Raw genomic sequence first — 16,446 nt, forward strand, 5'->3', positions numbered from 1 at the left:
GCCCAGCTTGACAAAGCCCTGGCTGCGATGATTTAGTTGGGGTTGGTCCTGCTTTGAGCAGGGGGTTTAACTAGATGACCTCCTGAGGTCTCTTCCAACCCTAATATTCTATGATTCTATGATAACAGGCCTTGCTCCTTGATGAAGATTCCTAGATGCTACCACAATACCAACAGGAACGTATTTTAAATATCCAGTATCCAAGGCCAACCCTATTAGAGTATCTTGAGTCTGGTGAGTCCCAGTCCACCTCCCAGGGTCCACACCTCAAACCTACAGTTTGTCAGCCAGGAGACCAGCTGCAGCCATCTCAGCAGAGGGGCCAAGGATTGACTGGGCCATGGAGATGGATTTTCTCCTCTGGCCTCCAGATAGGGTTGATGCACCTTAGCAAGATAACATGGGGGAGCTTGCATTGCCACTGTCCATGCTGGACCTGTTCCATGCGGCCCAGAGCTGTCGACCTGCCACCTTTCACCAGCACAATATTCACTTTTTAAAATGCAGGAGAACAATATTTTTTTCTGCTCAAGACAAACAAGAATCTGCAAAGACCCATGGCGTCCAGCATCTGAGACTGAACAGTGACTAACGACCCCGCCAACGTGCATGTGATAAACAGCACCAGGATCCAGAAGTGATACCTTTATTGCTCACTAATACCTGCTCTAAAGGGGTGTTTGATTTTTAATTAAAGCCTGCTATCTCCGCTCTGGAAATGCAATTAGCAAGCATGACTGGAAAACTTTACCATGCTCCACCCGGAGTTCTGGCTCACAGGGAGATGCTAATCTCTCCCCATTTACCATGGGGCTAGATCCAGCAAACGTTCGTCTTCCAGACACTGTTTGCTAATCTTTTGTTCTGTTCCACACCTGGAACATTCCCTCGTCACTGGCTTCTTTGCCCATATCCCCACCCCACACGCCCCCTTCTCCCCAGCCCTTTTCCTGTTGCTTCAAAAGGTCTGTCCGGAAGGTTGTCTTGGATGAAACGCCCTGCACAAAGCCCAGCCTGTGGTATAAAAAGAGCCAGGACTGGAGCTGGGAGCTACAGTCACTCAGAGACCGAGAGCGAGGCATCAGACTGAGAAGCCAAGATCACACTCCACAGCAACAGGTAAGTCGGAACGACTCCGGCTCTTCCTCTTTATTCCTTCTGCTCTGATCTTTTCTCCACTCCCGTTAAGACAGGAACACAGAGGCAGTGTCTTATGCCTTTGTTCCTCGCATAGATAAAGAACAAGCTGTTGTCCTTTAGCTGTAACCCAGCAGAAATATTTCAGATCAGGTGTGATTTAAAGGAATTAGCCATTCCAGGGAGCTATAAAGCTATCAGAGGACAAACCCCAGTATTCCCACTAGCCTTGGTCTTTCGATGGCATATTTCAGAATGGGATCAACTCAAGATTGATTGTCCCAATTGTTATGTGAGTCTTGAAGGAATGACACTTGACTGCTAAGCCCACTTTGCTCTAAGGGGAAATAGTTAATATTAGAGCTATGTTACAATTCATTTGCATGCTAAGATAAATTATTCATGGTCAGTGATTTAACTGCAAGGGGAAGCCAGTAAACACAACACTCCCCTTCCCCCCCAAAAAACCCCCCTACCAACTAAGCCCCTCTCCCCATTCTTCCTTGGACCTAAATATTTAATAAATTCTTACCTAGAGCCTTTATTTTTCTGTTGTTCCTCTATTTTGCTGTGGATTGTTCTGTTTTCCAAATATATTACAAAACCCCTCTCTGTCTCTGTCCACAGCTCCAAGCCCTTTTGTACTTTCTCACCCTCCTTAATAATGTCAAAAGTTACTGGTGGTTGCACGCTGACAAAAGATCAGGAGAGGACATTTTTTCTTTTGGGTTTGATCTGTTCTCTTTTATAACCTGTGTTATTAAAAGCTTCCCTGTGTCCTAGCTGCAAATCTGCTCCCCAGCAAACTACTGTCTTGTGGTGTATTAACCAAGAGGAATCTGTTAACAGTGTTGATGATAACAGCAGTGATGTTTGTTCAGTCAAGTTAAGGAAACAATCATACCAAATCCCTGCCTTCAGGGAAAACCACCAGGGCCAGAGCGAGAGAACTTTAGACCAGGTCGACACTACAGACTTCTGGCAGCACAACTATGGCCTTGTCTACACTACACAATTTTGTCGACAGAAGTCAGCTTTTGTCCACAAAACTGGAGGTGTGCACACTGAAATGCTCCTCCTGCTGATGACAGGTTTCAGAGTAGCAGCCGTGTTAGTCTGTATTCGCAAAAAGAAAAGGAGGACTTGTGGCACCTTAAAGACTAACAAATTTATTTGAGCATAAGCTTTCGTGAGCTGTAGCTCACTTCATCAGATGCAACAAGTGAGCTGTAGCTCACGAAAGCTTATGCTCTAATAAATTTGTTAGTCTCTAAGGTGCCACAAGTACTCCTTTCCTCCTGCTGATGTAACTCCCCGGCTATATTGACATCATAAAACCACCTCAACGAGAGATGTAGGGCTTATGTTGGTGTAGTTAGGGTGACGCAGTGTCTGTGTAGACACTGGGTTCCTTATATCAGCTGTTGGTTGTCATTCTCATCAGTTTCACAGCTCAGCTCCCCAGCTAGGCTGCTGCTGGGTCTCCACTCCAATCCAGGCTGCCACCCAGGCTCCTGGCTTGAGCTGCTGCTGAGGCTCCCCACTCCCTGCTAGAAGCCCTGCTGCCTCTGGGGTCCCAATTCCCTGTTCCCCACTGGGAGCACAGCAGCCAACCAGACTCCGGGTGTGGATCTCCCCACCAGAGGTGAGAAGCTGCAGGCAGCTTTCCCTCACTCTTGGTGGGGAGGTGAGAAGTTCCAGGGGGCAGCTGGACTCCCGGTGGGGAGCTGCGTGGGGCTGAGAGCCCTGGCCTCTTCAGTCAGTAGAAGCACTCCTGGTGAGGACGTGTACCACCGAAAGAAGGAGGGTAGTGTGGACATCGGCCACCGCAGTAATTAATGTGGTGGCTGTAAGCCAACCTAACACAGGCCAACTTAAGATTGTAGGGTAGACATAGCCTATGTCGGACAGGGGCATGAAGAGGTATGACCCCGATAGAGTTTTGCTGGCAAAACTGGCAGTGTCGACATAGCAGTACCAGCAAAAAAGCTCTTTTGCTCACCCGGGGTGGTGTCAGGGCAAGTTTCTATCACAGAGGTGGTTTTACTCTACCAGCACGAAGCACAGCTTGCTGGTATAGCTGCATCCATTCTAGGAGGGCTTTGCTAGGATACCGTATTGGTAAAAGGTCCTTGTGTAGACCTGGCCTCACTCACATGAAATAGAACTTTTGTCCATTGACTTCAATGAGACCAGTCATGGTGTAAGGGAAAGTCAATGGGCCCAATCCCATACAGTGGTAAGAAGAGCAGGTGGAAAAGAGTATCTTATTTTCCATGAAAATAGTTAGAAAAACAACCCAAACCTTTTTCATTTTTACCACAGATTTTTGCGGCATTTTTCAGGGTTTAACAAAAAAAAAAAAAAAAAACCCAACCCCGCCCCAAATATTTCTGAACTTTCAACTGAAAACCAACAAACTTCAGGCTGCGGTTGTAGAACAAAGAAACGTGTGCGTGCCTGGTTCGGTTTGCGGCCATTTTTTATTTTGTTTTTAACACCACCTGAGAAACCTCAACACACACAAAGGTTTTCTCACAAAAATGTCCATTTAGTCAAAGGCCCCCCCCCCTTTTTTTTTGTCAAAAAGCACGTTTCTAAGAAAAGACTGGCTCTAATGCACTCCTCCTTCAAATCCCATTGACCTCAGCTGAAGTTCTCCCTGGGTGAGGAATGCTAATTACAGTTCTTTTCCTCAGCCTTTTATAGCACTAAGAGCTAGCCCAGGTCCTGAAATCTACCTTCTCCACCAGTGGGGCACAAGCTGGGGGCGCACACCCCCGGGGGTGGGGGCAAGAGGTTCTTGGGGAGAGGGGCGGGGGGTGAAGACACTGGGATCCCACAGGACCCGCTGCCATAATAGCGGGAGCGGTCTCAAAATTGAGTGGGTGTTGCAGGGCAGGAGGGGCGTGGGGTTAAAAAAATAGCCCTTTTGTGCCACAAAGAATATGAACGGCCCAGCCAGCAGGCACCGCTCTCTCTGCCAGCAGCAGCGCAGAAGTCAGGGTGGCAGGGCCCTGGCCAGCAGATGCCGCTCTCTGGCTGCCCAGCTCTGAAGGCAGCCCCATGGCCAGCAGTAGCACAGAAGTAGGGGATTACCTCAGACTACAAGTAATGGAGTGGGGTGGGATAACAAATTCCGGGAATGGAAAGGGGGGCACAACTGGAAAGTTTGCACACCGTTGGTCTACACCCCCAAGAGGTGTTCCAGCTGTGTTCTTCACCAAGATTTAGAGTGGCATTTTCAAAGCACATCAGCTTCTGACCCCCCACTGCAACTTCCAAGTGCTGTCTACAAGCATCTGATGACTAAATCTTCATCTATTATTTACAGAAGCAACCACTCTGTCATATGCGCTGCAAGGACAGTCCCTGTTCAAGAGCCTTGCCATCTAAGTCTAGGCAGAGAGAGGTTAGGAGAATGGGAACAACAATAAGAAATTTCTATACAAGGCAGCTCGGTTCACTGTAAGCTGTAGCAGTGAGTCAATCAGAGGGGCTTGCGTTCTGAAGAATGCATTGCTAATATTTTTCAATTTAGCAACCCTACTTGCATTTATCTATCCTTAGATGGACCTTTAGGTAGCAAACGCCATCCAAGAAAGTCTCGCTTTTTCCCTCCACATAGAATCAAATTCAAGGAGCTGGGTTCCTTCCCGAAAGAGAAGCTTTTTAATTAGGAATGAAAGAGATAACATTGGGTAATCATATTGTCTTGTATTCAACAGAACAAAAGCCAAGCTGCATTTTGACTGGGGATAGTGTGATCTGTATGCGGCTGTGGATATAATTGCAGATTCTGAATCTCTAATCTGTTAATAAAGAGAGTTACCTAGTGGTTAGTGCAAGGGACTGGGAGTCCAGCCTCCTCCGTTCTATTTCTGAGTCTCCGGAACACTCCCTGAGTGACTTTGGACACATTCCTTCTGTACACGTTCCCCTTTCTGCAGAACTGTGAGGGGGATATTTGCATAACTCAGAGGCATATGTGAGGCTGAATGCATCAGTAGCTGCAACAGGCTTTTAGTCCCTCCGATGAAAGTATGAGAGACAGGCCCAGCGAGCATTGCTAATGCCGTCAGCAACAATGTTCAAGTAACGGCTATAACTTGGTGTTATACAACGAAGCGAGAACTCCAGGCACAGAGAATGAGGGTGATTTCCTATGCACTGCACGTGCTTCTTAGGGCAAGAAACCGGAGTCTAGCTCCAAATTTACCCTCTAACTTTCACATCCCAAGATTTTCCGACTGGCTGGCACTTCCAGTGCACCCGAAACCCAAGTTGTGTTCTCTCTGCTTCCGACACCATTGCCATTGGTAAAGATACTGGAATCAGAATGGATGGCGCTAACCTTCTAATATGCTGCCTGCCCTGCAGGGTGAGATAACTGTTGTCCTTTAAGAATACACATTGCTTTTGTGCAGGACTTTTACAAGGCCAGGGCTGCAGTTAGCAATTATGCTGATTAGATTAGAATGGAGCCTGCTTCTCAGTTAGCTACAATGGTTCTGCAGAAATGACAGGAGGGGAACTGCATCTGTCACCGAACTAAGGCAGTCTGACCCAGAGCACAGAGAATGAGCTAAACTCATTTCACCTACCTATAAAAGCTGCTCTCTGCAGAAGAGAAGTTTCTCCAGACCCGGTGTCTGTGATTAACCTCCCTTACGACGGATACTACCTAAAAATACAGGGCCAGATCTTCAGCAGGTGTCAACCGGCATCTCTCTATTGAAGTCCCCACCGGGGTATTTGTACAATGCAACATGGCTTCAGTGAGGCAACGGTAATTTACCCCAGCTGAGGACTCAGCCTGCTTTGTAACTGATCCAAGCCCCAGAGGCAGTGAAACCAGTAAACCCCAAAGGAATACCTTATTTCACCCCAATTATTTTTACACGATTTTTAAGAGATAAAGGGAACGGGGTGGGGGAAATGTATCAAAAGGAGCATTTAAAAATTCCATGGCTGGAACCAGGGCTTTTTACATTATCTACATACCCGCCCAATCAAAACTTTCTATTACAAACAGACGTTGCCTGTAGTGAGTCTGAGCAACGACTCGTGACCTCGTAAACCTTCAAAGTTTCAGGGTACTATTCAGAATAGCATCCCTCACAGCAGTGCACTGGGATGGGATCCCTGCCTGCTGAGCTGGAACTCAGCTACTGTAAGCCCCTGCCCTACCTGAGAGTTGTGCTGGGGCTCACTGCCCATCCATCCCGGTGTTTATGCCATGCCTGTCATTGTGGCATCTGGGCACATCCCATGGCTGTGCAGGGCTAGGACTCAGCTCCAGCATCCTTCTGCAGCCCTAAGCTCTATAGCAGGGCTGGAAACCCAACTCCCATCCTTCCAAAGTCGGCCGATAGTCAGATCGGCAATTGGACTGATTAGCGCAGAGGTCTCCAAACTGTGGGGCTCACGCCCCCCCCCTTGGGGGGCCTGGAAGACCGTTTGGGGGGGGATGGTGCGGCTGGGGCCTGGGCCAGCCCCCACAGGAGGCAGGGAAGAAGCACCACCCAGCCCCACCCTCAGCTGCAGCCCCACTCCCGGCTCCAGGAAGGGGGCGTGAGGTAAAAAGTTCGGGGACCACTGCGTTAGAGAGAAATTATGTGGAATTTAACTCCAGCTCTGGGTTTGAATGCCAGCCCCTCCCCTGGACGTCGAGGGTCATGTCTGTGATTCTGGCTAGGCCGAACAGAGAGAGACAGGAGCGAAACTTGGAAATTCAAACCCAGGCCCAGGTCCAAATTCTGAAAGCCTCCATCCCCACACCATCGGGCGGCTTTCATCTGGGAGTTGGGTCCAGGTCTAACAGATACAAATGTCTTCTCAGGAGAGGCCCCCGCTCCCAGTGCAGGAGCTACATTTGACTGGACCTGTTTGGCAAGCTCATTGTGCATAACCCTCTCTTTCTGGCCGTCTTGTGCAACCGCGCTGGACTCACCTGGCTGCCGAGGTGCCGGCTAACAGCTGCCGGCGCGGCTGACAAACATCGCGGCGATTACACTTGGCATCACCCCCACCCCTTCTGTTTCCTCAGGAGTCCGAGCTCCATCCCGAAGATGCTGAAACCCGTAAGGAGCGGCCTGCTGGCGATTCTGGGCGTGCTGCTCTTTCACGCGGCCGGCGGCGTGAACAGCCAGTGCTCGCAGAGCAGCAGATGCAGGGACCTCAGCACGGAAGTAGGTCTCTTGGTGAGTGGCTCCGGCCCTGGGCGCTCAGGGGGAACGTCGGGGCTCTAAAATGGGACTCGGGCTCTGTCCTGCACTAAACTGGGTGGATGGAGGCACAATACACATTTCCCATTCCTAACATCTGGGCCACGCTCAGAATTAAATACATTAAAAAAACCCAAACAACTCCTTGACATCTCTTTCTGGAAGCAAATCGGAAATCAGCTCTGGGAAAGCCCCGGTAAGACAGCTCCCCCACTCCCAAGCACTGTTCCCAACAGTGCAGGAAGGAGCATCTTCAGCGAAGGTGCAGGACTGGGAGTTGGGAGATTCCCAGATCAGTCACAGACCTTGGGCAGTTCACTTCAATAGCCAGGGGTTTCAGTTGCCCAGTGGTAAAATGCGGGTGATTCTGTTCCCTTACCCTGCAGAGGTGCAGTGGATGCAGAGTCATGGAAGCTTGTATAGTTCTTGGTGGATGCACCGATGCGGGCCGTGGGAGGACACGGGTCCAGTCTCAGTCCCTGGGGTCGCTCAGAGGCAGCCATGGCCCTCGGTATGCCATAGAACTGCTGCACGGCTGCTCAGAGCAATATGTCCAGCTACCCTTTAAGCCAGGTCGCCAGCTGGTATAAGTGGGCATAGCTCCAGGGAAGGCAATCGAGCAATGCAGATTCCCAACAGCTGAGAGGAGCAGGCCCCGTCAGAGCAATCGCAATGACACGAGGTCTCCTGCTGCAGTTAGGGGGTTTGCAAAGATTGCAGGGGAGTTTTCCACCCCCTGCCTGCTCCCCTGCGCTCTGCATTGCGCATATAGGGCGACAAGTCAGCCTTCGCTGTCTGCCTACCACCAGGTTAGGCGCTCTCCCTCACTAGCCAGCTTTTAGGTTTTTAAGCTGCAGACGGCCCATTGGTAACGGAGTGCGCACATCGCAGCTAGAGATGGAAGAGACAGACTCCATCTGCCGGAAGGGCAGGATTTCATTTCTCCCCTCCCCCTCGACCCCCATGGAGGAAGGGTTAGTTACCTGGCACCGGACTTGCAAGGGGATGTCTACTGAGCAGGCAAAGGGGACACTTCTTCCGGTTCAGCCATTTGAAGGTTTGTCCCCTTTGCCAAAAGCTGGTAAGAAAGGAGCTGGACCCCCATCTAATGGCAGCGTGGGCGAGGAAGCCAGGAGGGGGTTTAACCCCAGCTCTGGTGCTGACCCCCTCTTTGGCCTTGGGCTAGTCATTTACACCAACACTGTCACACCAGGGTGCCAAAAGCTGGGGGCCTACGCCTGCTTTAGCTTGGCACCTGAGCACACACGGCCTGACGTACAGAGGTACTGAGCCGTCACAGCTCCCAGTGAACTCACTAGGTGCAGGACACGGCTGGCTGAAGTCAATGACCTGAGCGAGGTCATCGGGATTCGACCTCTCGGTAACCGATACCATTTTTGCAACAGTTGCTGGCTGTGGGGCTGTCCCCTGAGAGTCCTTTCAGGCCTTAATCACGGACCACAAGCACTCCAGGTCTCCTTCACCACCACCACGTTCGATTGTATTCTTCCAGCAGGCTGCAGCCTGTAGCCTTATTTACGTATATCTACAGTCCCCAGCCAGCTTCCCACGTGCTTCCAGTCCTAGCAGCCGTGCATCCTGCCTACCTCTGTCTTCCTTCAGGCGCCCACCTCTCCAGCACTTCCTACTTGTCCAGCTGCATAGTCCCATCTGCTGAGGCTGCTGCCCCTTCAATTAGCCCTTCAGCTGCAGCTCTGCTCAGTTAATGGACACCTTCTGCTAACGGCCTGCCTTCCAGTTAGGTCCAGTTAATACATTCTGGTGGGTATTAGAGCGACAGAGCCTGCAGTTAGCTACTGATTCAACACACCTCGCTCTCCTTTCCCCGATGCTCCATGGTCTCTTGGGCCGAGCTCTTTGCTTTCCACCCCCCGAAAGAACAATCTGTGGGCGGAGGCCGTCTCCGCCCCTCCATCCTCATACCAAGGGCGTTCGGCAGGACTGTCTCTTGGCTGACCTTCCTCTGTACTCCGTCGCAGCTCCACTGGTTCGGTGCTCCTTTCACCCGCCATGACATTTTGTTCGGGACCCCGTTTGGCTAAAGGCTCTTTCTCCTGCTGGTCTGCTCCTGGGGCTGCCTGGGGGACCCCTTCTTCAGCAGGTAAACCCACATAGGGCTCGGTCACCAGCCTCTGTTCACCTCCATTTCCTCTTCCTTCTCTACCAGCTCTCTCTCTCTGCTCCAGGCTCTTTTTCCTCTTCCCGGCTTGTGTCTTCCTAGCTAGGTTCTTCTCTTTCTTTTTGATCTCCCCCTTCTTCAGTCTTGTGTTTCACACCCCATAACCAACTCTGTGCTCTCCGGGAATTTCCTCCTTCCATCAAGGCAAAGGGTTTCCAGTCCCAAAACGACTGGATGGGGCAAAGCCTTCACCATCCCCACCTGTTTCTATTTAAACCTTCCCTTGACCTCAAAGAGGATTTTCACTAAAGGGCACCATTTCCTTTCCCCACGTATGCATTCCAGTTTCAATCCCCTCCCAGGCAGCATCCAGTGGGGTTTCACCCGATCTACCCGAACAAGCAAACACTCTGGCTGCCGAGTCCATTAACCCCTTCACCCGCTTCCTGACGACTTTGACCCTATGGGTAGACACTCGTTTTCTCCTGGGCACCCCAGTCCACCCGCAGAATTCTGCCAAGCCGCAGTCCATACGCTGACAGTCTCTTTATATGTCCTGAGTGCCCGCACCAGTAACAAACTGTCTCCCCCGCTAGCAGAGGAGGACCCCTTAGATTCTTCCTGCCTGGGCATTGACACTTTCCTTCCCCATCTCCTGTCCCCTCAGGGGACAGACTGTTCTCCTGGTAAGTCAGCCTCTAAGAACTCTTCGGCGAGCATCACAGCACTGTCCAAAGTCGAGGGTCAATGCCAGCACCCACAGACGCCTGCCACCTTGGAGAGACTGCGAACGCTGCTCTAAAACCACCGTATCCATCCTTTCCTCCAGCCCCTGGCTTTCCAGCCTCGGCCCAGTCAGCCAGTCTGCGTGTGGAAGCTCTGGGCCTTATTCCCTCTGTCCAATTCGCAGCCCTAAATCTCTGTCGGTATCCCTCCCACGACAGACCCAGCCGATCTGTGATGCTGCCTTGACTGTATCGTAGTCCCTGGCGTGTTCTTCGCCTCAGGGCTTGTGGGTTGCTTGCGCTTTGCCCACGATGCCTTATCCCAGCCACAACCTCCAGCTCCACAGTTCAGCGAGAGGCCCCTGGGCCCTCTGCCAGAGCCATGTTACACAGTCGGATTCCCTGGGCTCTGTTGCCGCCCTGGTCGCAGGACTCACCAGGCTCTGCACCATCTGGTGCTGTGGTGCCGTCCGCGCCGTAAGCAATTCCTGGGTTATGAACTCCTGAAGACAACAGTTTATAGTTAAAATTTGCATCGATCTTTACATAACAGAACCACAGGGCCAACCCCAGCCCTCCCACATACGCCTGCCATCTCCTGCTGCCAGCAGCGGGAATTGTGCACGTGACTCCGGACAGACGCTGGGTCACGGCCGACTGGCGGCCCTAGAAGAACCTCCTGTTGCACGAAGCAGGGAGGATGCTGCAGCAGCCTATTTAAGACCACAGGTTCCTCAGCCCCAGCCCCTCCTAAGCTAACCCTTTGCAAGGGTTCCCCCGCAGGGCCGGCCCACAACATTTTGGCACCTGAGGCGGGGAGCTGAAATGACGGCCCCTCACGCGGGCCAAAACTTTGAAACGCTGAGTCCTAGCGGCGCCCCCTACAGTCTAGCGCCGGAGGCGGCCGCCTGAGTTCGCCTCATGGTAAGGCCAGCCCTGTTCCCCTGCTACAGGAAGTGGTGCAATGGTTATAAGATGCTCTGGCCTCTGGGGAGGTCTTGGTTGCAAGTAACGGAGCAAACAAGCGGAGTCAGGGAAAAAGGAGCGGGCTTGGGAGTTTCTTTCCCTGGCCAAATGCGAGCAACCTGCCCAGCTTGCTCCCCTTCAGGGGTCTGCTTTATACCACTCAATACACGACCGGGCAGTTAACACTTCAGACTCGGAGTTAAGAGACATGGCTTCTATGCCCAGCTCTGCTAAGGACTCCCTGTGTGATCTTGGGCAAGTCACCGCCCCTCTCTGGGCCCCCGTTTCCCCTTCTGTAAAATGAAAATAATTGCACACACCTGCCTCACAAGGGGAGACTGAATGGCCAGATCCTCAGCTGGTGTAAATCAGCATAGTTCCATTGGCTTCAGCGGAGCAATAGCAATTCAGAGCAGCGGAGGACCCGGCTCACTGTTTGTAGAGTGCTTTAGACCCTGAGATGGGCTTGCAGAGTATTACTGCTATTAATAAACAGCTGTGCTGCTGGAAGACTCTGAAGGCACTTCTAGGTACAGTTACTCACAGAGAGAAATAGAAAGGCCCATAGGTCAGCTCCATGCCTGGACATTACATGACATGAGCCCCACATAGCAAATGTGTGTCTAGTTGAAGCATTTCCTTTCTCCTCACCCAGGCGTGCATCAAAGCCTGCAAACTGGACCTGTCTGCTGAGTCACCTGTGTACCCAGGTAACGGCCACCTGCAGCCTCTGTCTGAGAACATCCGGAAGTATGTCATGAGCCACTTCCGCTGGAACAAGTTCGGCAGGAAGAACAGCAGCAGCGTCACTGGCCACAAGCGAGAAGAGATCCCCAGCAATCTACTCTTTGGCTTCTTCCCTGATGCTTCCCCAGCTCAAAAAGAAGACAAAGAAGAAGAAAGAGCTGCCCTCGAAAGGCAAGACAGCAAACGATCCTACTCAATGGAGCATTTCCGATGGGGAAAGCCAGTAGGCAGGAAGAGGAGACCCATCAAGGTCTATCCCAATGGGGTGGAAGAGGAGTCCGCTGAGAGCTACCCACTGGAGTTCAGAAGAGACCTTTCTATGGAACTGGACTACCCCGAGTTCGAGTCCCTGGAAAGCCCAGCGAGTGAGGAAGAGATGGTCTCAGAGGAGGAAGAGAAGAAAGATGGAGAGTCCTACAAGATGCACCATTTCCGATGGAACACCCCGCCCAAAGACAAGCGATACGGGGGCTTCATGACATCGGAGAACAGCCAGACCCCTTTAATGACTCTTTTTAAGAATGCCATAATCAAAAATGCCTACAAGAAAGGCCAGTAAGGTGAGGGAGGGAGTGGAGGGTGGGGATGTAACTTGCAAATAGATCCCCAAGGAGACCCAAGTTAGCTTCAAGATCCCACTGGCATGTGTTTCACTTAGATACAGTTACGATGATCACTTATTATGTTGTTACTAATTATTATTATTATTATTAAGCAGTTTGCTATTAGGAAATGATTTCATGTTCTTATTCTGACTTTGAATGTGCACAGATTAAAAATCAATCCATTGAAATAAAAACATCCGTACTGTACATATGAGGAAAGAGATGCTTTGATGAGTGCATATCTAGTTTTGCCCTGCCAGATTATTTTCATATTTGAAACAAGCTGTACAATACTGTAAATGATGGATTCAAATAATAATACAGTTTTGCAAGCTAAGCAGGACTCTGCAGTGTCTCTGGCTCTGTCTGGCGTGAGCTGCTTTCTTTGGTAAAGGTTCTTGTGCGTTTCAAGCGGATGAGACAAGCTACAGCCTGAAAGTCAACACCTGGAAGCAGATAGACAGGACTGGTGAATGTATTAAATCCTTTGCAACGTAAGAACAGTGAATAGGGACAGAGCGGGCAAGCACTGTGCTAATTTCCACCACATCTCACAAACATCAGTCCAGACTTGCAACAAATCCTTTGATGTTCTAGTCCTGGGTTTCCCATTCCCAGCTCTGCCAGTGCACCTCAATCATGATCTTCTGAGAATTCGTGGAGGGTGGGAGAGATCCCCGAAGACTGGAAAGGGGCAAATATAGTACCTATCTATAAAAGAGGAGAATAAGGACAACCCAGGGAATTACAGACTACCTAGCTTAACTTTGGTACCCAGAAAGATAATGGAGCAAATAATAAAACAAAAAATTGTAAACAACTAAAGATAATAAGGTGATACATCAACATGGATTTGTCAAGAACAAATCATGTCAAACCAATCTAGTATTCTTCTTTGACAGGGTAACAAGACTTGTGGGTAGGAGGAAAGTGGTAGATATATCTGGACTTTAGTAAGGCTGTTGATAATGTCTCACATGACCTTCTCATAAGCAAGCTAGGGAAATATAGCCTAGAGTCCTAGACAAACCTACTACAAGGTGGGTGCACACTTGCTTAGAAAATTGTACTCAGAAAGTAGTTATCAATGGATCACAGGTCAAGCTGGAAGGGTATATCAAGTGGGGTCCCACAGGGATCTGTCCTGGGTCAGGGTCTATACAAGCTTTATAAATGACTTGGATAATGGCATACAGTACACTCCTAAAATTTGCCGATGATAAGCTGGGAGGGGTTGCAAGCACTGTGGAGGACAGGATAAGAATTCAAAATTATTTTGATAAACTGGAGAAACAGTCTGAATTAAATAGGGCGAAATTAAACAAAGACAAATGCAAAATACTATACTTAGGAAGGAACAATCAGTTTGCACACCTACAAAATGGGAAATGACTGCCTAGGAAGGAGTACTGCAGAAAAGGAGTTGGGGGCTATAGTTAATCACAAACTAAATATGGATCAACAAGGTAATACTATTCCAAAAACAGCTAACACCATTCTGGGATGTATTAGCAGGAGTGTTGTAATTAAGACAGAAGTAGTAATTCTTCTGCTCTACTCAGCATTGATAAGGCCTCAACTGGAGTAGTGTCCCCCATTCTGGACACCCCACTTCAGGAAAGATGTGGAGAAATTGGAGAAAATCCAGAGAAGAGCAACAAACATGATTAAAGGTCTAGAAAACATAAGGGAAAATTGAAAAAAATTGGGTTTGTTTATCTGGAGAAGACAAGACAGATTGGGAACATGATAACAGTCTTCAAGTACATAAGTTTGTTACAAAGAGGAGGATGAGCAACTGTTCTCCTTATTCAATGAGGACAGGATAGGAAGCAATGGGCTTAAATCGCAGCAAGGGAGATCTAGGTCGGACATTAGGGAAAACTTCCTATCTGTCAGGATCGTTAAGAACTGGAACAAATTGCCATGGGAGGTTGTGGAATCTCTGTCATTGGAGATTTTTAAGAGCAGGTCAGACAAACACCTGTCAGGGATGGTCTAGATCAGTGGTTCCCAAACTTGTTCCAGTACTTGTGTAGGGAAAGCCCCTGGCGGGCCGGGCCGGCTTGTTTACCTGCCGCGTCCGCAGATTCGGCCGATCGCGGCTCCCAGTGGCCGGGGTTCGCTGCTCCAGGCCAATGGGAGCTGCTGAAAGCGGCGGCCAGTACGTCCCTCGGCCCACGCCGCTTCCAGCAGCTCCCATTGGCCTGGAGCAGCGAACCCCGGCAACTGGGAGCCGCGATCGGCCGAACCTGCGGACGTGGCAGGTGAACAAGCCGGCTCGGCTCGCCAGGGGCTTTCCCTGCACAAGCGGCGGAACAAGTTTGGGAACCACTGCCCTAGATAATACTTAGTCCTGCCATGAGTGCAGGGGGCTGGACTAGATGACCTCTCGAGGTCCCTTCCACTCCGACCATTCTATATTTGAGCTCCTCCCCTCTGCTCCCCAGCAGTTCTGCCAATACATCTCAGCCCTCAGGGCACCATCCTTCCACCAGCCACTGCCTCGAGCCCGAGCAGCTCAGCCCAGAACTTCTGAGTAGTAGTGCCAATCTTTAAAAAAGGGAAGAAGGAGGATCCTGGGAACTACAGGCCAGTCAGCCTCACCTCAGTCCCTGGAAAAATCATGGAGCAGGTCCTCAAAGAATCAATCCTGATGCACTTGCATGAGAGGAAAGTGATCAGGAACAGCCAGCATGGATTCACCAAGGGAAGGTCATGCCTGACTAATCTAATCGCCTTTTATGATGAGATTACTGGTTCTGTGGATGAAGGGAAAGCAGTGGATGTATTGTTTCTTGACTTTAGCAAAGCTTTTGACACGGTCTCCCACAGTATTCTTGTCAGCAAGTTAAGGAAGTATGGGCTGGATGAATGCACTATAAGGTGGGTAGAAAGCTGGCTAGATTGTCGGGCTCAACGGGTAGTGATCAATGGCTCCATATCTAGCTGGCAGCCGGTATCAAGTGGAGTGCCCCAAGGGTCGGTCCTGGGGCCGGTTTTGTTCAATATCTTCATAAATGATCTGGAGGATGGTGTGGATTGCACTCTCAGCAAATTTGCAGATGATACTAAACTGGGAGGAGTGGTAGATACGCTGGAGGGGAGGGATAGGATACAGAAAGACCTAGACAAATTGGAGGATTGGGCCAAAAGAAATCTGATGAGGTTCAATAAGGATAAGTGCAGGGTCCTGCACTTAGGACGGAAGAACCCAATGCACAGCTACAGACTAGGGACCGAATGGCTAGGCAGCAGTTCTGCGGAAAAGGACCTAGGGGTGACAGTGGACGAGAAGCTGGATATGAGTCAGCAGTGTGCCCTTGTTGCCAAGAAGGCCAATGGCATTTTGGGATGTATAAGTAGGGGCATAGCGAGCAGATCGAGGGACGTGATCGTTCCCCTCTATTCGACATTGGTGAGGCCTCATCTGGAGTACTGTGTCCAGTTTTGGGCCCCACACTTCAAGAAGGATGTGGATAAATTGGAGAGAGTCCAGCGAAGGGCAACAAAAATGATTAGGGGACTGGAACACATGAGTTATGAGGAGAGGCTGAGGGAGCTGGGATTGTTTAGCCTGCAGAAGAGAAGAATGAGGGGGGATTTGATAGCTGCTTTCAACTACCTGAAAGGGGGTTCCAAAGAGGATGGCTCTAGACTGTTCTCAATGGTAGCAGATGACAGAACGAGGAGTAATGGTCTCAAGTTGCAGTGGGGAGGTTTAGATTGGATATTAGGAAAAACTTTTTCACTAAGAGGGTGGTGAAACACTGGAATGCGTTACCTAGGGAGGTGGTAGAATCTCCTTCCTTAGAGGTTTTTAAGGTCAGGCTTGACAAAGCCCTGGCTGGGATGATTTAACTGGGAATTGGTCCTGCTTCGAGCAGGGGGTTGGACTA

At 50.2% G+C, this 16,446-nt stretch overlaps 1 protein-coding gene across 2 annotated transcripts; it reads left to right on the plus strand.

Annotated features, from left to right (window-relative positions):
* Positions 1 to 1,059: 1,059 nt before the first annotated feature.
* On the plus strand, positions 1,060 to 12,845 carry POMC (proopiomelanocortin). 2 transcript variants are annotated; one of them, XM_084622320.1, is made up of 3 exons: positions 1,060 to 1,119; positions 7,187 to 7,340; positions 11,851 to 12,845. In XM_084622320.1, exons 2-3 carry the CDS (start codon positions 7,209 to 7,211, stop codon positions 12,499 to 12,501), a joined length of 783 nt encoding a protein of 260 aa, XP_084478446.1. In that variant the 5' UTR covers positions 1,060 to 1,119; positions 7,187 to 7,208; the 3' UTR covers positions 12,502 to 12,845. The 2 variants fall into 2 exon arrangements, with proteins under 2 accessions (XP_084478446.1, XP_084478447.1); XM_084622321.1 differs by having other exon boundaries at positions 7,187 to 7,328.
* The last annotated feature ends 3,601 nt before the right edge of the window (positions 12,846 to 16,446 follow it).

The sequence above is a fragment of the Lepidochelys olivacea genome (assembly GCF_965140295.1).
Source record: "Lepidochelys olivacea isolate rLepOli2 genome assembly, chromosome: 3".
NCBI lineage: Eukaryota > Metazoa > Chordata > Testudines > Cheloniidae > Lepidochelys > Lepidochelys olivacea.